Source organism: Castor canadensis, chromosome 2, assembly GCF_047511655.1.
Source record: "Castor canadensis chromosome 2, mCasCan1.hap1v2, whole genome shotgun sequence".
Lineage (NCBI taxonomy): Eukaryota > Metazoa > Chordata > Mammalia > Rodentia > Castoridae > Castor > Castor canadensis.
This window is the reverse complement of record NC_133387.1, coordinates 8,010,418-8,032,254: the sequence shown is the minus strand read 5'-3', so window position 1 is coordinate 8,032,254 and position 21,837 is coordinate 8,010,418. Positions and strand designations below refer to the sequence as shown.

General features: G+C 36.1%; 1 protein-coding gene across 10 annotated transcripts in view; it reads right to left on the bottom strand.

The window, feature by feature from the left end:
* The window catches only part of Ezh2 (enhancer of zeste 2 polycomb repressive complex 2 subunit), a 67,059-nt gene that overhangs the window by 5,041 nt on the left and 40,181 nt on the right, over positions 1 to 21,837 (bottom strand). For 3 of the 10 annotated variants that reach the window (XM_074061318.1, XM_074061288.1, XM_074061279.1), the window contains 12 exons: positions 21,176 to 21,292; positions 18,253 to 18,373; positions 17,290 to 17,430; positions 16,267 to 16,369; positions 15,562 to 15,740; positions 8,467 to 8,558; positions 6,888 to 7,128; positions 6,047 to 6,216; positions 5,488 to 5,582; positions 4,291 to 4,331; positions 3,721 to 3,846; positions 2,737 to 2,915 (listed from right to left, as the gene is read on the bottom strand). In XM_074061318.1, the coding sequence (XP_073917419.1) occupies positions 2,737 to 2,915; positions 3,721 to 3,846; positions 4,291 to 4,331; positions 5,488 to 5,582; positions 6,047 to 6,216; positions 6,888 to 7,128; positions 8,467 to 8,558; positions 15,562 to 15,740; positions 16,267 to 16,369; positions 17,290 to 17,430; positions 18,253 to 18,373; positions 21,176 to 21,292 (1,605 nt within the window). Of the gene's footprint in view, positions 1 to 2,736; positions 2,916 to 3,720; positions 3,847 to 4,290; positions 4,332 to 5,487; positions 5,583 to 6,046; positions 6,217 to 6,887; positions 7,129 to 8,466; positions 8,559 to 15,561; positions 15,741 to 16,266; positions 16,370 to 17,289; positions 17,431 to 18,252; positions 18,374 to 21,171; positions 21,293 to 21,837 lie in introns of those variants that run through there. The other 7 variants (XM_074061322.1, XM_074061293.1, XM_074061310.1 and 4 more) reach the window with 4 other exon arrangements.

Here is a 21,837-nt window from a genome sequence, read left to right as displayed (position 1 = left end):
AGAGGTGGTAAAATCTAGGAGGTAGGATCTGTTTGGAGGAAGGAGGTCACTAGGGCATGCATTTGAAGGGTATGTCTTGGCCCCATACCTTTCTGGTCTCTCTCTGCTTCCTGTCCTCCATGAGGTGAGCCACTCTGCTCTACCACAAGCTCTCCATCCTGATGTTCTGCCTTACCAGGCACAAAGCCAGAAGCAACGGAGCCAAGTGACCATGGACTGACCATCAGTCAAAATAGATCTTTCCTCCTTTAAGCTGTTTTCTTATTTTTTCAAAGCAACAAAAAGTTACTAACACAAATTTTTGGGAGACAGGGTCTCACTATATAGCCCTAGATGGCCTAGAACTCCTGATCCTCTTGCCTCAGTCTCCCAAAAACTAGAATTACAGGGGTGTACCACCTTGCCCAACTGACTAACACAAATTTAATCTGAGGACACCAACTACTATTCTCTCCAGACCTATCAGTCCACTCCTTAAAGTGCCTTCTATTACCAGTTCAAACCCTGAACACATTCTGGGTCTTTCACTGGCATTTACTCCTCTGGGGGGCCCTGCCATTTTGTCCATGGCAGCTTTCTTTTAGATTTTGCTCTTTCCAGAACTTCCTCGCAGTAACATGGAAAACTACCATGAAGGGGTGTCCTGATCTCATCAGTCCCACTTTTAGCAGAGAAGGCCAAGAAGACCATTGCTGCAAACTGCCAAGTTAGGGATTTGTTCCCAAACATGCTAACTTTTCATCATGACTCATTATTATATTTTCATTTGGGACCTTCCTATGACCTTTAAAAAGGCTCCCTGATCATCTAAGCTTCTGATCTACTCCTATTCTGGTTATCCTATGTTTAGCTATCAGGTGAATTTTCCAACTACTCTGCTTATCAGAAACGACATTACCTAAATGCTCTTGAGTAAATGAAACCCAGTTGATAACAGGTATGCACATAGTTTTCTGTCCTGAGAGTTAAAAGATGTTCAACAAAGAGGACCTGCCAGCATCATGAGTATCATCTATTTCTGAACAAGCAGTTTATCTAATGCCAAGTATGGGGGTGGAGGGATAATTTTTAGGTCTGAACAGGTGTTTCACAGGACACTGAGCCAACATCATGGTGATCTGGAAGACCTAAATGGATATGTAAGCACCTAGAATAAAATCACTCTGCACAGGTAATCCAGTTTGGTTGGTTGGCTGGTTTCAGATCTGCCATGAACACAGATACTGATTCAGACATAGGGAAGAAAACCAAGAGAGGCTGAATGTTTTTCCTGGGGCAGGATGTCTGGCAGAAGGGAACTCCTAACAATATGATAATATCAATCATGTAATGACTCAGCCAGCCAAGTCTTGTGACTTTGGATTTCCTTATCTGTAAAATGGGGTTAATGGCTATTCCTAACTCACAGGGTTAAGAAGACTAATGAATCAATACACAAAGCAGTGCCTGCTATATATTAAATGTCTGGGCTGGCTCAAGTGGTGGAGTGCCTGGCGTCAACCAAATACCAAGGTTCTGAGTTCAAACCAAAATAAATACAAACAAAAATGTATATGTGAAATGGCTAATAAATGTGAGCTATTATGATTAAAAAGATTAATTTAAGAAAGAACCTATCATCTACTCTAACAAAATAAGATACTGAATTTCCCCAATAATATATGTTAAAAGTTTCTTTTTCTCAATAACCCACTTCCTGCCTACCACATTTAAAATTACCTACATGCTATTCCCAGGTTTCAAATATGTAATTTCTTGTTTTCAAAGTTAGGTTTGGTTGTTTGGATTTTTTTTTTGGGGGGGGGGGGGGGAATAAGGTCTCATGATGAAGCCCAGGCTGGCCTGGAACTCACTATGTAGTACAGGCTTGCATGGAACTCAAGACCTTCCTGCCTTAGCTTCCTGAGTGCCTGGTCTCTGTTTTTAAGGTTATGAAGAAATAAGAATTATCTACAAAACTTTGCCATGGCAATTTCATCTTTTACTCTGCAAAGAAAGGAAACCTAAAAATACCATTTGATGAGAATGGCTCTCTTTATTTTGACAGAAATCACCACTTGGCAGAACATAGTGAGTGACATTTGTAATCCTAGCTACTTAGTAGGCAGAGATCAGGAAGATTGGGGGTTGGAGGCCACCTGGGGCAAAAAGTTTCAAGTACCTATCTCAACAAGTAGCTGGGCATAGAGTGCAGGCTCCTGTCATTTCAGCTACATTGGAGGCATAAATAGGAGGACTGCAGTCCAGGCAAGCCCAGGCATTAATGCAAATCCCTACCTCAAAAATAACTAACGCAAAAAGAGCTGGGGGTGTGGCTCAAGTGGTAAGAGTGCCTAGTACCTACATAGCAAGGGACAGGCCCTTTCATTCAACCTTCAGTACCACCAAAAAAAAAAAAAAACCAAAAAACACCATTTGTTGGCCTTAAGGAAATAAAACTTGTATTAACTAAACTTTCAAAAGAAAGTCAAATCATCTATTAAACAACTAGAAAATATCCTTTATTTCAAATCTGATACCATTAATAGCTACTTCTCAGAACTCAAAGAATTCTATGGGAAACTTAAAAGATTGCATTACCCAAAGAAAACCTGACCATTTTTTCTTTCTCATCAGCTGCCCCTTTCAAGGATCACTATTACTTTTGTTACTCCTCCACCACAGCTAAATGGTCTAAGGCTATCCTGACACCAGTAAAAAACCAAAAAATTATCTTCCAGATTTGACTGTTATTACCTTTTTGGAGCCCCGCTGAATACTACAGTTCTTGCAGGACACATTCTTACTGTCCCAATGGTCAGCGGCTCCACATGTGAGACAGAGGTCAGGATCACACTCTCGGACAGCCAGATAGCATGGGCATTGCTTGGTGTTGCACTGTGCTTTGCAACGGCACCCAGGAAAGCGGTTTTGACCTTCAGAGATAAGTTCATCATCATCACCACCATCATTCACATCATCACCATATGCAAACTCTCGCATAAAGGTTATGTAGCAAGTACTGTGCAGAGCACATGATGGACTCATTTAAACCTTGATAACACCTTATTATCCCACTGCATAAATGAGAAAATCAAGGAACAGCACACATGAAACTGTTAGGACTGAGAAGGATAACCACTGAGTTTTTGTTTCCCACTTTGTATTTGTTAAATGATATATAAATTTAAACTTCTGTGATTTATAAACTAGGTAAAGGGAGATTTTGAACTAAACAGTATCCAGGGCCTTGGCCAGTCTAAAACTCTAATTGTTCTGACCTCTTCCTTACCATCCAAGTGTTCTGTGCAGCTTCTTCAAACAACTATAAAAATCCATTACACTAATGCTACTTTCCTTCATTCCGAAAGCCAAAACCTTCCAAGCTCTGACAACTTCTGGTGTCCCAAAATGTCTGGGTAATTACTTTTAGATTCTCCTCACATTCTATGCCACCTTTACAATGATTTAATTTAAATGATCAAAGAAGAAAAAACAAAAAAATCAAGTCTGCTTAACTTGTGCATGTGCACACACATATACATTACCCAGGAAAGCAAAGGGACACTAGCACAGTGCAATTAAGGTCTCAATAAATACTTGTAGAGTAAGTGGATTTCCTAAAGTAAGCACAAGGGAGCACTCCCATGTCCTCATGTTTTGGTTTAATCACTATTTAAAATTGTGGACAAAAGACCTATTTAGTTCTCATGCAATTGCATCAAAGCAACAAATACTTACACTCTGAACTACATTGACAAAACTTTTCACAAAAATTTTGTGCTATCACACAAGGGCACGAACTGTCACAAGGCTGCCGTGGATGGTCACAGGGTTGATAGTTGTAAACATGGTTAGAGGAGCCGTCTGAGTAAAGATAACAGCAGGCAGCCAATGAATCCAGGGAGATGGGAAATGATTATCACAATTAACAAGAGTACATTCTTCCCCACTACCTTTGGAGCTCCCTTTACTGTACTTACAATGCTACACATAGTCCTGAGGATAAAATAATGATAAAAATTACCTCCACCCCCAAGTACTGGAGAGCTTGGCCTCATGTATCAATTCTATTTTCAAAGCGCTTCTCCCTTAGCACTTCTTAATGACGCACTCTGTCCAATCAGCTTTCACTTTACAAAAGATAACTAACTGGAGATTCACCAACAGATATCTTTCATTTGAATTAGTTTTAGGCACAGAAGTCAATTACATCAGAATAACCCAAACTCCAATCCAGTTACTATTCTAACATGAGAATAACGCAGACATTGTTACACTAATAATGAAGTTAAATGAAAAGATGCTAACCCTTTTTCAGTTGTATCTTTCTGCAGTGTGCAGCCCACAACCTGCAAAAAACAGAGAAAAAAAAAAAACACAAACTTCTGTGTAAAGATGGGAATATGGTTACAGCTACAAATCCAACCAAGAGCTGCTTAACTGGATGTATCAGTGCAATTAACATAGCAAAATCATAAGCTACCCAGCTTATATATTTCATGAGCTCAGAGCAATTCAGAAACAGCTTGCTCACTGAGGTTGCTATGCCATGCCTACAAGCCTAATAAGAGATCACTTCCATACTTGACCATGTCACCTGGTCAGGACTTAAGAGCAGCCAGGCCTCGTGTAGCAGCAGATGTGCCTGCCTTTGATTTATTCTGATGTAGGTGATATAAATACTGATACTCTCTCTAATTTTGGGCACCATAAGCCATTCCAACTGAGCTACACAGGCAGAAATAATTCAACCAAAAATTTAGAAGCACCTACTAAGGCCTAATTTGCAATGGGATAAAAATCCTAATTTCTGAAAGTTCTAAATTATTTATTAAAAATATGTAACAAATATGAGCCTGTACATCGTAACTTTAATTGCTTCCTTACCCACCCAACTATGCTTTTCATTTTCAAAAAGGAAGTTTGGCCAGGGGTCCATTCATGATTTTCCAGGCTCTCTATTTACAAATCAAATCAGGCTGAAAACATTTACTACACTTCATCACTCATTCACCAGAAGCCTTTGTGAAAGTTAACATTCATGTGGGCTTGGAACAGGGTGACTTAAGAACATCAGAATGGAATGGCATACATCTAGAAAATTCAGAATAAAACTCCCAGAATAAAAGTTGCTCCTAAAAACTGGCCCAGAACTCACAGCAGGAACACCATTTAGAGCACTTCATAACATGGCTGAACTGTTTATGAAGCCTTTACTACAAAAGCTATTCAAATGTTTTTCTTAACCAAAATGCCAAAACTTCAGTGTAGTAACTGAAATTTTTATGACTCTTAACATGCCAAATTTACTGAAGCTGCTATATTTTTACAGAAAAAATACTAGGAAAATGACAGTAGGAACAAGATTCTACAGGTTTGTCTTTGATGATACTTTAAGGTGTTACTTAAATAGTCCAAGTGGAAACCAACCCCTACCCTTGGGACATGGGTACTACTGCACCATTCGTCTATGTGGCTTCTCTAGAAGTTCTACCGCAGACTCACCGGTGTTTCCTTTTCTTCTTTCTAGGAGGAGTGTCCACATCCTCAGCAGGAGCAGGTGCTATGATACTGGATTCTTTGACTCTAAACTCATACACCTGACAAGAGAGCAGGCACAGCAGCATGAGAACAGTCTGATTTAAGGGAAACATTCCATGTTCGTACACACCAGGAAAATGTCCTTGTCTCTCCTACAACACTGCTAGGTACTAGGGGTACAGTGGAAATCCATCCTCCATCATGTAGGAAGAATGACTGTAGTTACATTCTGGTCAGGAGTAGTGATGCCAAGTTTAATTCCTACTAGCTTTTTAAGTCTACCATACCCAACCTTAAATATCTAAAAGTGGGGAAAATTCTGTAATACAACTGAAAAATGCTTATTTAGTTCCCTCTTGTGGGGTGGGGGGGGGGGGCTCCATGGGAATTTCTTTTCAGAAGATGAAGAGGAACTTAAAAATAACCAAAATTTTTCATATATTTGAAGAACGAGTACATATCATGCCTATATTTAAAGCTCTTATAACTGTTTTATTTTTATCAGATATGCAGATATGCTTACCTGTCTACATGTTTTGGTCCCAATCAACCTAGCAATGGCACAGAAGTTATCATAGTAAGTGCCTATAAGGACTCTGAACATGGATGCTTCAGCACCGCTCCACTCCACATTCTCAGGAGGTTCAATATTTGGCTTCATCTTTATTGGTGTTTGACACCGAGAATTTGCTTCTACAAAACCAAATGTTAGCAATGGTCAAGAAATGATGACTGAAAGCAGAATTAAGAAGTAAAATTCAAGGTGTATTTAAGAAAACAGAAGTTGATCATATTTTAAAATAAACTAAAATTAGAACAATTCCAGAAAGATTTCTGACCACATTCTGCAAACCATGAAGTTGTGCTTCCTTTAATAGGACCTTCTAAAATGAACACAAATGGGGTCATTAGACTATTGTTATTAATGGTGTAATTCACAAAGTTGAACAGACAACTAAAACTTAATCAACAAAATACTAACTAGACAAAATACCAACTCATCAGTAGTTCTACTTTTCTCTCTAACCAAAACTACTCATAGGACATCAAGAATATTAAAACCAAATGATCTGAATTTCATGGTGCCCTGTCTGAGAAAAACAGAGGGGAAAATGGCAAAAAGAGTGAGAATAAACTGGATCAAATCTTCCAAGAACAAAGATGGGTAAATAGCATGGGGGAGGGGGAGAAGGGAGGGAGAACAATTCAGCTATCCATTCTTGAAAGAATTCTATGATCTTAGATTGCTCATTACATTGAAAAGAATCAATCCATAAAGGTATTCAATGTATCACATATCCCTAATCCTCACAATATAAAACTTGTAAAGCAACTGTAAAACCCAAGTATTACATATGTCTTACCAGAGGAGCTGGAAGTTTCATCTTTTTTTTCCTCTTCTTCTTTGTCGTTGTTTTCTCCCCCAGTTTCAGTCCCTGCTTCTCTGTCACTGTCTGTGTCCTTCGACTCCAGCACATTGATGGTGGGGGTGCTGGGTCTGCTGCTGTTATTGGGAAGCCGTCCTCTTCTGCGCCCCCCTGGGCGTTTTGGTGGGGTCTTTATCCGCTCGGCAGTAAGGGCCGCAGCAAACTCTTTTGCTCCCTCCTGCAAAATGAAAAATGTAGACATCAGCGTAAAGTTCTAAAACTCAGTTTGGTGGAAGAAAATAAAAAGACATTTTATGAAGTAAGTTGGTTGAGAAATTTACTTGCTTTTGATGGTCGGAAAATTTCAGAAATATAAATGAGTTCAGTATTTTACTAGAGTAGTACAAAATCAGGCAAGTTCTACATGGTGAATTTGTGAAATATATTAACTGATTAAATACATACAGTCCATTTAAAAGTGAATCTTTACCAAAGAATCACATACCTAATATGCATCAAGTCAGACTTCCTCTTTCAGGGTTTAAGAGAATGCATACCTCTTTAAAGATACTATTTAAAGTATATGAGAAGTATAAAACATATAAACATGCATGACTGTCACTTTCTGTCTTACTATTAAAGCATCCAATATTTTTTTTTCCTGTAAAAGGTACACAGCCACAAGAAGACATGAAAGAAACTTCATGAAATGTAGACTTTAAGGGCTACATTTTATATTTTGAGGAACAGTAATCTAGTCTCAGAAAGTATAAGACAATGGTAACAGCATAGTTTATAGAGAGATCACAGAAACATTTAGATGAGCCAAATAAAGCTCTGCCTTTAAAGAATATAAAGTAGTGCTTAAGAATTCCATTTTTAGTGGAAACAGAAGGGAAAAGTTTGAGAGCAGCCAACAGTTTTATACTTCATTCTACAAAAACCAAATTGCTTAAAAATAGGATACCTTCTGCAGGTGCCATTCATTGAATCTTCTGTCCAAAATCCAACAGGCAATATATACCCATTTAGTTCCTAGGTAGGAGTGGCTTGGTTCAAAGAGGGGAAATGGTAAAAATAAGATAATAACCTGTAAAAAAACAACTTTCCTACCTTATGTTCCTAATCCCTTACCTTTTTCTCTATCATTAAAAAAAAAAAAACCTGTGGGATCTATGGTGCATCTCAAACTACAGAGTGTCTAACATTCACAAAAGGGATATGGCCATGAGAGGAACTAGTGCATATGATTACTGGGTTTCTGGTGTTAAGTGGGCTATCTGGTGCCTCACACTCTCATAAACTTTATGGAAAGCATAAGAATCTTTGATCTTAAAGACTTTGAAATGTTGCTGAAGAGATAACACAGATAAACAAAGAATAATACAAGAGTAATGAAGGACTAAACTATGCAGTACATAAGCTATGAAAAAAACATGGGTGAGAACACTGCCTGTCATATGGCCAATAAAAGTTTAGGTACAGACAATGTGAATGCTGGTTTTATCAGCCTCCATCAAAGTTCAAAATTAAGACTTCTTAAGAACCCTCCAGAATAACAAAGGACTAATCTTACCAGATGCTGGTAACACTGTGGTCCACAAGGTTTGTTATCCAGAGCTGTTTCTGTGTTCTTCCGCTTGTATGTGTTGGGTGTTGCATGAAAAGCTGCAAAATAAATGAAAAACAAAGTATCTGAATATAGCTATAGAAGACTTGCTTTTTCACTTTCCCAGATCCATGTGAAACATCCATTAATACATTATAATCTTATTAACATTTGGCTTCTGTTACTTTACACAAGTTTCCTCCATGCTCTTACTGAACTATCACAAAGTATTTTGCACTGCTTCTCAAGCCCCTAAGGCAAGATGGAAACACAGGGAACTGGAATGACTACAGATTCCTTATTTTCTCCTTAAAAGTATAATCGATGTACATAAATTATGACTATAAACATTTATTTAAACTGAGTCATTAATATCTTCCACACAAGCAGTACATTATTTTAAAATGAAACTAGACTTCCTATTGTTATCAAGAGAATTCTGACATTTATGATTCCTTGCTTTCTAAAGTAAGGTCAACACTTGTTAAAACTCATTTATGAAGATAAAAAGGACAGCTCCAGATTGCTAACATTCAATTCCTCTGAATCATGAGTGAGCAACTCAAGAACCTAGGGAGAGCCAGTGCCTTTCTACAGGAAAATATAATGGTCAGACAAAACATGTTTTAAAAAAAAAATCCCAAAAAAATGCAGTAACAGAAAGATTCAAATGATGACACATGGGGTGTCTGAAAGCAGTGTGAACACATACTAGTGCGATCTTCAGAGAATTTCTCAAGAGTTTGCTTCATCATGTATAAAGGCAAAGGTTAAAAATCACCTATTCAGAATTATACAAGATGAAGATAATTTTAATTTGGATAAGAACAAATGACATAGTCATTTGTTTTGTTTTTTTTTTAATTCTTTGTTATTTTTTGAGACAGTGTCTTACTATGTAGCCCAGGCTAGCCTTGAACTCCATTCTCCTGCCTCCTGAGTGGGATTACAGGCACATACTACCACACATTTTGTTATGTTTTGAATTTATTTTGGCTTAAAACACTTTTTAGAAATACATGTAAAAGACCAAACTTAAACTTATGTTCTATATACATTAAAGAAGAAATAAAGACAGACTTATGGGGGAATTACTATTTTTTTCCAGTGCAAGGAATGGAACCCAGGGTCTTGGCATGCTAGTTAAGTGCTCTGCCACTGAGCTACATCTCCAGTCCCAAAATGATGTTTTAAGGTATAAATTCCAGGCTCAAGTCCTGTGTCATGTGTATGAGCTAGTGTCTTCACAATGAAAGCCTAATAGCATATGGCTAATTTGGCAGTGGATTATTACATTTTGAACAGCTGAGGATCCTCTAGTACAAAGACTGAGCATATATAAAGTTAAGATCACATCAACAGCTAGAAATTACATTAATCTAAAAATCAAAATCTTCATTAGCTAGAGTTAACAACATGTACATAACTACAAAGATGTTTTTATTTGGCTGCCTGCTTTAGCAACATACTGTATTTATAGATTGGTCATGACCTGAGATTCAGTGAAAATGTATCCACAAGCACAGACGGATACACACAAGCACATACACGTGCACACATGCACAAGCTGAGGAGAGGAGCCTCTGCTGCTCCTGATTTAGAAGATGTTTCAGATTGTAGCAAGAAAACAATACTCATGATGAATCACAATTATGGAGTCTAATAATCAAGTCAAGCTATAAAGAAATATCAGACATGCTCATAGTTGAGAGATACTTAAAAAAATTAAAACGTGCTGGGGGCGTGGTTCAAGTGGCAGAGTGCCTGCCTAGCAAGTACAAAGAACTGAGTACAAACCCCAGCACTTCCAAAAAAACAAGAAAAAAAAGAAAAGAATTCAAGCATATCATTTTTAATTTCACACTGCAGTCAGCTAGAACTAGAAAGAGAACTATTCTCATGACTAGATTTCCCGCAGCAGAATTTCAAACCTCAGTTCTCTAGGAAAACTAGTATGACGACCCCCTCTTATAGAAATGCCGCGACTACTCTAGATTTCCAGAAGATTGAACACAATCCTCCCGAACAGTCATCTTTGTATTCAAAATAAGTTTTCCAAACAATCCAAAGTCAATCCAGTAGCTGGCGCTGGTTCCTCTAATACCGGGGTCAAGCTAAACATAATATGGGATAAAATTTTCCATCAAGGAAATTATTAAAACAGAAAATTAAGGCAGGACACTTTAAAAAAAAACTGTTAGGGATCAAACCCAGGGCCTTGTACATGCTAGGCAAGTGCTCTACCACTTGGCTTGTACCCAAGCCCTTGGTTTTTTGAGAAAAGGGTCTCCGTATGTAGTTCAGACTGGCCTTGAACTCACCGTCTTCCTGCCTCTGCCTCCCAAGTGCTGGGATTACAGGCATGCGCCACCACGCCCAGCTAGACTTTTTTTAATTGTACAAAAAGGAGAAAACATGGATATTGAGTGCATTTTTATTTCAAAAAGAACCTATAAAATCTAAAACATTTAAATGTTTTTCAAGCAAAGGCAAAAGACTTATAAACTATAATATACAATTCCAGCTGTTCTCTGGCAGCTCTAGAAAATGGCCAAAACACCCCCCCACAGTGGGTCCTTTAGAATCCTGTGATACTTCACCAAATAAATAATACCTCAAATATAGAACTGAGGGATCAGAGAATATAGAGCTGGGACAAATTTTAGCAATCACTTATTTCCAGTGATGGTTTTAAAATTAGGAAAGAGATAACTTGTCTAAGTGTACCTCACTCAATACTCTTTTACTAACATAAACACAGTAACTTCACCTCTCTCTAATCAGTCTCTGTAATCACTATCATTGTTATACACCACTTCTGTTAAATACTTCATGTCATAAAATAAACGATCATAGAACAATACAAAATGTGAGTTTTATAAATTAACTTTTGGTTAAATTACTGGTCTCATCTGCTCTTGAGTAAAGCTTGGTGTTAAGAATAAATTCTTACTACTAAATATACTTGCAGCTAGACTCATAGAAATTCATGTACATCCTAGATATCAAACTTTTACAAAGAGTACCTGATAATAAATAATGCCAACATCAGAGCATAGAATAACATTAATAATAGCAACAGTAGTGACGGCAGCTAGCAATAAATACTACTATATTTGAAGCACATGCTGAGGCTTAGAGATATTATCTCATTTAATCTTCACAAAACCACCATATTAGAATCATCGTACCAACTCTATGGATAAGAAAAACTGAAGTGTAAAGGGGATAAGTCACTGTGTTAATTATATGACAAAAATAAACAAGTATGTCTGAATTTTTAATCATTACATATTCCAAAATGTTTTGAAAAATGTTAGCCACTAATCACAAACTTTGGAATACTTTCTTTGAACTTTTAACCATTTAAGGCATTACAATTTCTATAAGTAACATCAATACACATTCCAGAAAGAATATAAAAAGAGATTTTCACATTAGTATCAAAAGGGACAAACTGATACAACCAGGTTTTATGCTTAAATATACAGATAGATTCCTCCAGACGGAAACTCAGATAGAAAGCATATCACAACATTTTGCAGTAAAAGGTCTGATCACATAGATTGTCAGACTTAAATGTTCTTTTTTTAAACTGGTATTTGAACTGAGGCCCTGCACCTACACCTTGAGCCACTCCACCAGTCCTTCTTTGTGAAGGTTTTTTTATTTTTGTTTTTTTGAGATAGGATATCACAAACTAGTTGCCCAGGCTGGCTCCAAACTGCAATCTTCCTGATCTCTGCCTCCTGAGTAGCTAGGATTACAGGCGTGAGCCACCAGCACCTGGCTTAGACTTAACTCATTTTAAAAGTCAAATTTTCCTTAAGTAATTTGTAAATTTTATAGAATTCTAATAGATATACATACCATTAATTTGTTTTTTTAACTAGACAAAACTAATTCTGAAATATGTCTAGAAAACAAACAGCCAGGAGATTGCTACATAAACCCATACAGACAGACAAAAGGAACACAAATTGAGAAACAGACCCAAGTACAAATGGTAACAAGCAGTTAAGGAAGTATTATATCTCTAAATAGTGAAACATTTGAACTTTTCAATAAATGACAGTGAAACATTAGGTAACTTTAGAGGTGAGGAATAGGAATTGGATCCATAATTTACATCAGAGTAAGTTCTAATCAATCAACAATTTATACAAATGTGTGTAAAAGAAAAGAAACCTAAAACTTTATAGAGTGGAAAAATCTGAATGATACATTCACTACTTTAAAGTAAATTTTTAAACTCTGCTTTTGAAACATTCACCAACAAATTGCAACTATCTCAAAAAAAACTATTTACCAACTATATAAAGAGCTCTTAGAGATCAATAAGACCAATGAGCCAAAGAATAAATGTGGTTCAATAAAAGTAATCACAGAAAAAAAATCTCTTCAACATAGGAAGACCCTAACTCTCAAAAGAAGAAAAATGCAAATTAATAAAGCTAAAAGCCATTTTTTTCATTTATAAAATCAATTTAAAAATCAAAATTAGTTTGATAACACTCTATCGGCAAAACTCTGATGAACAGGGTTCTTACTTTTTCCTAGAAGATTTTTTAAATGGCATGGCCCCATGACAGGTCATTCGGCGATATCCAATGGAGTGAACTTGTGGGAAATGAGTAGAAATGTATATAAGGTAATTCTCTGTGGCTCTGCCACAAAACAAGGCTCTAAATAATCCAAATATTCACCTTTAGGGATGAGTTGAGGACATTACAGAGCCTTGTATAGTGCTATACAGACAGGACTAGTGTAGAGCCTGTAATATTAAGTCAAGAAAAAGAAAGCCTGAGGATTGTGGCACCATATGAATAAGATGATTGGAAAAGAAAGAAAATATTTGTATTTGCCAAAGAAACCTATAAAAGATAAAAGAAAATAAGTAAACGTGGTTTAATTATACAAAAGTGGGGAGAAAACTTGATGGACGGGGATAAAAGTGGTAAGGGAGACTGTGTACATATTTTCATGCTTTTCAGGAATGGTAAATCATGTGAATAATGGTCTATTTAAAAAAATAAAAATAGTTACTAGGACCCAAATACTGTTTTAAATATTACACACTATTTATTTAATCCTTACAACTCTATGAGGAAGTACTACAGTATTCCCAACATATACACAAAAACAAGCACGAAGTACCATATTTAACATTTATATTTAATGACTTAATAACTTATTTTGCCTAAGAAAAACATAGTGTAACATTTATTAAAGTTAATGTAAAGCAATGTAATACTATGGAATTTATTCAGAATGAATTATGAAGAGACTGGCGCACAAGGAAAAGAGGCAGCCTACTAATCTCAGGAAAGGCATATTTATTCAAGTGACATATTTCTCTTCTCCCCAACTTGAATGAGATAAATAACAGGGTTCAAGGTTCATGAAAATTGCTCATCTGTAAATAACACATGAAAATTACTGTTGTAATAATGCCTAAAAGTAGTATCCCACTTCTTTGGTTTATTTGTACAGAAAAAAGGTACATTAAATGCTACATCTATAAGCAACAAATTGAAAGGACCCTCTCAATGACTGTAAAATACAGCACCCACCCAATTCGTTTGCATCTGAGTGGACTTTATAATAACCTTGATTAAAAATGAACATATATGGAGCTAGTGAAGTGGTTTAAATAGGAGAGCACCTGCACAGGAAGTCTGAGGCCCTGAGACCAAACCCCAGTACCACCAAAGGAGTGGGGGGGGGTGGGGAAATGATGGTATGTAAAGGGGAATTAAAGGGCAATTCAAGACAACTATTTCAAGGGTTACATGAAGATAACACTGTTAAATCCAAATAAGATACTTGCTAATTGTCCAATGACTGAAGTAACAAATAGATAGCTTATTAAGGATTATTAAAACTACTAGGGGCTGAGGATGTGGCTTAAGTTGTAGAGCGCTTGACTAGCAAGCACAAGGTCCTGAGTTCAAACCCAATACTGCCAAAAACAAAAAACTATTCAATGATCCATTTAAACTAGATAAGGAGTACAGTAAACAACAGAAAGGAGACAGAAATATATATAATTCTGGAAATCTAATTCAGGACTGGTGGAGTGTCTCAAGTGGTAGAGCACCTACCTAGCAAATACGAAGCTCTGAGTTCAAACCCCAGTATGGCCAAAACAATAAATCAATGAAATAAAACTAAAAATCTACTTCACATTTTTCTAATTTAAGTAAACACTAAAATAATTCAATATTCAATATACATATCACTCAAAAAATTATGAACAGCAACAAATACAGATAGATCACAAAGTTAAAAGCAGGTGAGATCGATGTAGTTGTTGGACAAGATTATTATCATGAAGAAGTACCACTGGATAATGAGAAAAAAATCTACAAGAGGTAGGCACAGGAACTCAGCCCAGCCAACGTGAGGCTCTTAGTATAGAGAAAAGCAACTTTATACAACTTTAGGGTCAAAAGCCCCTAAAGGAATAGCTATGCAGAGGCTAAAATATGTGCTCAAAAGTAGTTGGTGCTTTTTAATAAAATGCACTTAAATAATTTCTAATTACTTAGAAAATTTACTAAAAGGACCCCATTCCCTACATATGTGCTTAAATTTTATTAAGCACATTTTATACTTTGCTTGTATTCAAATGTAGGTATTTAGAAAGCAACTTACTCAAAGGATCAAAAAATCAAAAGATTCAACACTAAATAAGAACTCACTATAGAAACATCTTTTTAGCTGATTTTTTGTTCAATAAAATTCATCCATCAATATCAGCAATGTTGTTCAACTAGTTCATAATAATGGTTTCATTAAAAAACAACTGCTTAGCCTTTGTAGAAAACCCACTGAGTTGCATTCCAAGTTAGTGGGGAACAAAAGTCTAAATTAAGTATGTGCAAAAGATTTCAGAGCAATCTTCAAACAACAAGATAAAATAGCAGTACTGAGATCATAACATGTTCTTCAACCTTAATTACAAAATTAAATGGTAAATCCTAGTTATCATAAATGACAGCACTTTTCAAGCTGCTTTAAGACATAATTCCACAACAAAGATAGAAAATGAAAACGTACAATAACTGCACTTACGATGTAGGAAGCAGTCATACTTAAAACATCGCCGACAGAAAAGCGTATGAAATGAATGTAAACTTTGCTCTCTCTGAACTGATTTAGCATTTGGTCCATCTATGTTGGGGGTACATTCAGGAGGAAGCGCACCTGGGAGCTGCTGCTCGGTGAGTTCTTTATATCTGACATTAACCAAGAAAAATACAGGTGAACCAGAAACAAAACGCACTTTTTTGAAAATAAAGTTTCTAAAAGGTTTCCATGGTTTTTTTTCCAAGTTTAACTTGCCTGAAACACACACAAAAAAATCTAAAAACCTAACAACAATCTTTACTTAAACAGACAAATATGCATGACATATCAAGAAATAAATACAATGCATGGTATATCATGATATGCTCATGAGTTGGATATATTATGGAAAAGGATACTATTTTAAGTAACTGTTCTAAAATGCCCACCAGTATTCAGAAAAATGTGCCTATAAAGTATTAGTGTAAATTATGTGTGTGAATATATGTATGAATTTGTTCTACCTACAGTAGGTTTTTGTAGTGCAGAGTACCACAGTTATACATCCTGTGGATGCTGTAAAGAAATGAGGTGGCTCCTCAGCTGCAATAGCTCCATTTGCAATAAACCACAACGAGTTACATACATGCCAAACAAAGCCAAGACTGCCTCAAAAAAAAAACAAGTTTTACTTACTTTTCCTTTAGTTCTTCTGCTGTGCCCTTATCAGGAAACATTGAGGAAATGGCTTCAAAAATTTTATCAGAAGGAAATTTCCGAGGTGGCCGGCTTTCTTTATCTAAATAGGGAATTATGAAAGAAAAAAAAGAATGGAGGAAAGTAAGTTTTCAATCTTTTCCTTTTAATAGTACCTGAATAACAAAGGTGATTTTCTAACAAATCATCAGTCTTCTATTTCACTACTAATGTAGAAGCAAGTCAAATACAGAATTCAAATATTCAAAGTTTTAAGCGTACTGGGAGGCAGAACCCCCAGGTTCTAATTTCTGCTACTAGTTTTGAGATAGGGCTGATCACTTAGCCACTTGGGTCAGCTTCCTTATCTGGAACATGAAAGAATTAAACTACATCATCACTAAGGTGCCTTTCTGTTATAAAAACAAAATTATGTTTCTTTGAAATTGCAGTTCTCCCTCAATTCTCCCATGCTGTCTTAAAACAGAAAACAGAGCTAAGGGCTCTGTCCTGGGACCAACTGTTCTATAGTGAGCCTTAACTAGAGCAAGGGCAAAAGCACAGCCCTAAATTAAGTGAGACCTGGGTTATCATCACATTTCTTCCCTATTATAGTGTGATCTTAGGTAAGTTACTTAGCTTCTCTAAATCTATATCCTCAAATATACAATGGATCTAGTAATGACATCTATCTTGGGAACCTATGAGGAGGATGAAGTGAGTTGGTGCATATGAAGTGATTAGCATACAACTTGTACATACTGACATGTTAGACATAATAATGATTATGTAATTGCTCAATGAAGCCCAAAATAAGGATTATGTGCTCTTGTTAAAGAAAATAAAGATTCTTAAGTAGAAGATGAAATATTGCGAATAATGCTCTAATTTTGCTTACAGTATTATCAATTTGATATTTACCAAAGAAAAGAGAAAGAAGAAACTAAAATCTATTTAGACTGTATTTTTTAAAAAAGAATGTGAGGACCACAACAACAACCTGATATATGGTATCAGACATACCGTCTCGGCTATCCTCTAGATCTTTTTGTTTTTCTTCTCTTTCATCAGGATCTTCTCCATCATCGTCATCATCATCATCATTGTATTGACCAAGAGCATTCACCAACTCCACAAAAATTTCATCATTTATAAACCCACATTCTGAAATTCATCAAGCCAAATATCAGAAAAACACAGGTGAAAGTAGTAATGATTAAAGTTTATGAATGCCTTTTTTAATTTGGAAGACAGTCACTGACTAGTAGCACTATATCATTAGTATTAAAATGGAGAGGGGCTTATAAGATCATTTTCAGGAATGGCCTTAGGCAAAATTTATCTTCAGTATCTGTTTCATTTTCTTGAATCATTTTCTTGAATCACCCCCCCCAAAAGTTCCAATGCCTGATACTACCTTAATGCTCTAGGAACTAACTTGTGGCTTTAGCCTCCTTCCAAACAATCTGTGTGTCACAGACTTAATCACTTCACACATTGTTTTCCATTAATAATGATAATGGGTGTCCTTTTGAACACTTCAAAAGAGCCTCCTGGACACAAAAAACCAAAGCCATGATTCTTGATAACTGAATTCAGGTGCTGGGGCAGCCTGATGGAAGGCATTTTTGAGTAGGGAGGCTTTACGGAGCTCACGTGCCACATAAGCACAGCCCTAATTCTAATTAATTTTACTAATGAATCTTAAAATCTACACACACTCAATTTCTACTAAATACATGTTATTGGTATTACAATTTATCCCATAACCACCTATGGATAATTATCAGTGGCAAATAGAATCCTCCAATTAAAAATATAAGGAAAACACTAAAAATTTTAGGCTTATAAGACCTGGTCAGTCCTTTATTGTCAAGCACAAAATTCTATTACTAAAAACTTGTTTTTCATATCCTATGCTTAATAAACCAAAGTAAATCTCAATTCCTTAGCCCTTTTTTCCAAGAGAATAAAAATATGGCCCACCTCTATCTCCATGTACTTTTCCATCATAATTTTTTATAAGTTCCTCAATAAAAGTGCCATCCTGGTCTAGAACTTCATCCCCCATATAAGGAATGTTATGTAAAACAGTTTCATCTTCCACCTAAAAGTTCAAAAGAAATATTTAAAAACCAGGTACATTTAAAAAACTCAATGTGAGAAATGCTGTAACTCTCCATGGCAGAATGCTTGCTTGGCATGCACAAGTTCCTGCACTCCATCACGGGGAGGGGGGTCTTCAATGTAAGATAACTAAAAACAACAATTTTGATTTAAAATATCAGAGAGCAAACTCTTAACTGCTGGTTAGGGAAAAAATTTATATTAATAGTGTACCTCAACCTTGTTAAGTACCCCTAACAAAGGAAAAATGTTGCAGATTATAGTAAGACATCAATTTTAAGACATTCCTATTTCGAATGTTAAAAATAAGAGGTGTGTGTCTTAGAACAGATAAATATTCCTTATCAACATCAACTACAAAATCCAGACCAAAAAAACAACCATGGTAAATATTCTTAAACTAAGACATTCAACATAAAATTCTAGGGATGTAAAATAGAGTATCAATGCTTGCTTAAAGTTTATGCCAAGGAACATACCCTTATAAAATAGAACATTCAACACTAACAGAAAACATTTCAAAACTTTGTTGAACAAAATGTATGCCAAAACCAGGCACCGGTGGCTCACGCCTATAATCCTAGCTAATCTGGGAGAGGTCAGGAGGATCGAAGTTCAAAGTTACCCGAGGCAAACAGGTCACCAGACCCTTTCTGGAAAACCCCCCCATCAAAAATAGGGCTGGTGGAGCGGCTCAAGATGTATGCCCTGAGTTCAAATCCCACTCCCACCAAAGCAGGGGGAGAGGAGGGGAAGATGTATGTCAAAGTTGATTGTGCTAATAGAGAATATGATTATGGATAGTCTACATAAAGGTTTAGAAAACAAGAGGAGGAGCCAGGCGCCCATGGCCACACCTGTAATCCTAGCTACTTGGGAGAATGAGATTTGGAGGATCAAGGCTGAAGGCTAGCCTGGGCAAATACATGAGAAACTCTCATCTCCAAAATAATCAGAACAAATGAACTGGAGGTGTGGCTCAAGCAGTAGAGTGCCTGCTTTATAAGGCTGAAGCCCTCAGTTCAAACCCGTCCCACCAGAAAAAAAGTGGGGGGGGGAAATGGAAAAGGGTACTAGCCTTATAGGGAAGAATCAATAAAAGAAAATTTCAGGGAGCATGGTTTCTTAAGAATACAAGGGACAAAGAACTGACACTGATGGGAGAGAATTTTCAAAAGGAATAAAGATTACTACAGATGACTGGACAATTTATTTAAAGAGACTAATGAAGAGTGAAGATAGGTTTAAGGCCCTTTAACAGGATATTAGAAAAAAATCAAATTTTAGGAACAGAATTCTAATAAAAAGAATGGACTGGCTAAAACTGACCAGAGAATACAGTGGCTATTTCATGCATAAAATGACACAGACTGGGACTATCACAGGGAAGAACACTCAGAAAGACCATGAAACACACAGGTGACTATTAGGCAGCAACAGGTAAAAAAGAGGAAGAAAGAAAAAATTTTTCAAATAATCACTCCATAACAAATTTAGACAAAAGGAGAGCTCGTTAAGATACCAGTGCTTTACACAAAGAAAAAAAGGAAAATTGGGACAAAGGTGGAAGAGGAGATATAAAATGAAAATTTAGACTTCATTTCTTAAGATTCAAGCATATGTAGACACTAAAGTCCTATTTTCATTTTGTCTCACTTGCTCTAATCCTATTTAACTAGAAGAGTTAATTTCTTTGGATGTAAGCCAAAATTAAATGACATTTGGTTATTCTGTCTTCCCAACTGTATACGTTTGACCCTTGTTCCCCAAAATATATCCTAGTCATAATCAACACAGGCTGCCTAACCTAGTATGCATTGGTCGATGACCAGCAAAACCAGGGATGATCCATAAATATTTAATGATAACTTTAAACATTATATTCCTTCAGAATTTCATTCTGAAAATATGAAACCTCCCATAAATGATTACAACATGATTCTCAAACTAAGTATTTTTGATTAAAGCTTTAAAGTCAAACTTATTCAATAAAGTAACTTAAGTTATCTTTAACCCTCCACTGTGAGAAGCCTTAAGAGAGGACTGGAGGTGTGGCTCAAGTGGTACACTGCCTGCATAGCAAGTGTCAAACCTTAGTACTGAAAAAAAACAGCATAAGAGAACTAAAGACATTAAAAATATCTAATTTTTCTTAACTCCAGTAGCAATTTTGTAAAGCAATTCTCTGAACTGACCAAGGATGTGCCTCAACAAGGTTAATAACCTTCTCACTGTATATATCAAGTGAGTGGTGATTATTTAACAATACAAGAATGTACGTTTCAATTTCTCTTTTGTTCTTCACTCCTTCAGTCTATTTCCATAAGGAATTACGCACTGGCATTTTATTACCAAAGCTCCTAAGCCAGTGTTATCTGTGAAAACAAGTTTGAGCCTGTGTTTCTTTTCAGTTCTGAGAATATTTCCTAGTGTCCATTATCACTCATTAACCTGCTACCTAATACTGTTTTAAGTAAGTTCTTGATAACAAAAAGGAAAAGACTGAGATTACAGGACACCAACTGACTTTTTTCAAGGATAAGCGTCATCTTTTAAATGTGTTTAAACCTAAGTCTGGTTTTTGCTTACCACTTTTCCTTTGAAGAACATAGAAAAATTAATAAGATGGTCAATACTTTTAAAAAAAACTATTAATATTAATCAATTTTTAAAAAGCACTCCAAGTGCAATCATTTCGAAACATTTTTTACTTATACTATCATACTTAAAAATTTAAGTAAGAAAAACATGAATTAAAAAAGAAGATAAATTACTTACATACCATAAAATTCTGCTGTAGGGGAGACCAAGAATACATTATGGGTACTGAAGCAACGGCATTCAGGGTCTTTAAAGGGATGACTTGTGTTGGAAAATCCAAGTCGCTGGTCACTGAACACTAAAACAGAATAAAATTTTCTCTTAAGAATAAAAGGGCAACCTTAAACAGTACCTATCATACCACAAAGACATGTTACCTACTTAAACAATTTTGAAAAGAAAATTTCTTTACCTAGGACAGTAAAAGTATATAAACACCAAAAAGGATCCTCTTTTTTTTTTCATTAAGTGTTAAAATAATTCTCCAGACTTCGCAAATTTTCAAAACCCTCCAACCGTTCTCATACTTACCAGAAAGAATCAGAAACTGTATTTGTTAGCCTCAGCAATCTGATCTGCTGTTCCACACTTCACTACGTATTTCCTAGCTTATCCTTCAAATCTGACCTCCCAACCACACAATGGTTATACACCAACTATGACTTAAGTCTTCTCAATAACAGCAAGAACATTTCTTACATAAACTTTTTGTTGTTGTTTTGGCTTTTGAGACAGGGTCTTGCTATGTAGCCCAGGCTGGCTTAGAACTCACAATGTAGTTCAGGCTGGCCTCAAACTTTCAATCCTTCTTGCTTCAACCTACGAGTGCTGGGATTATAAGCA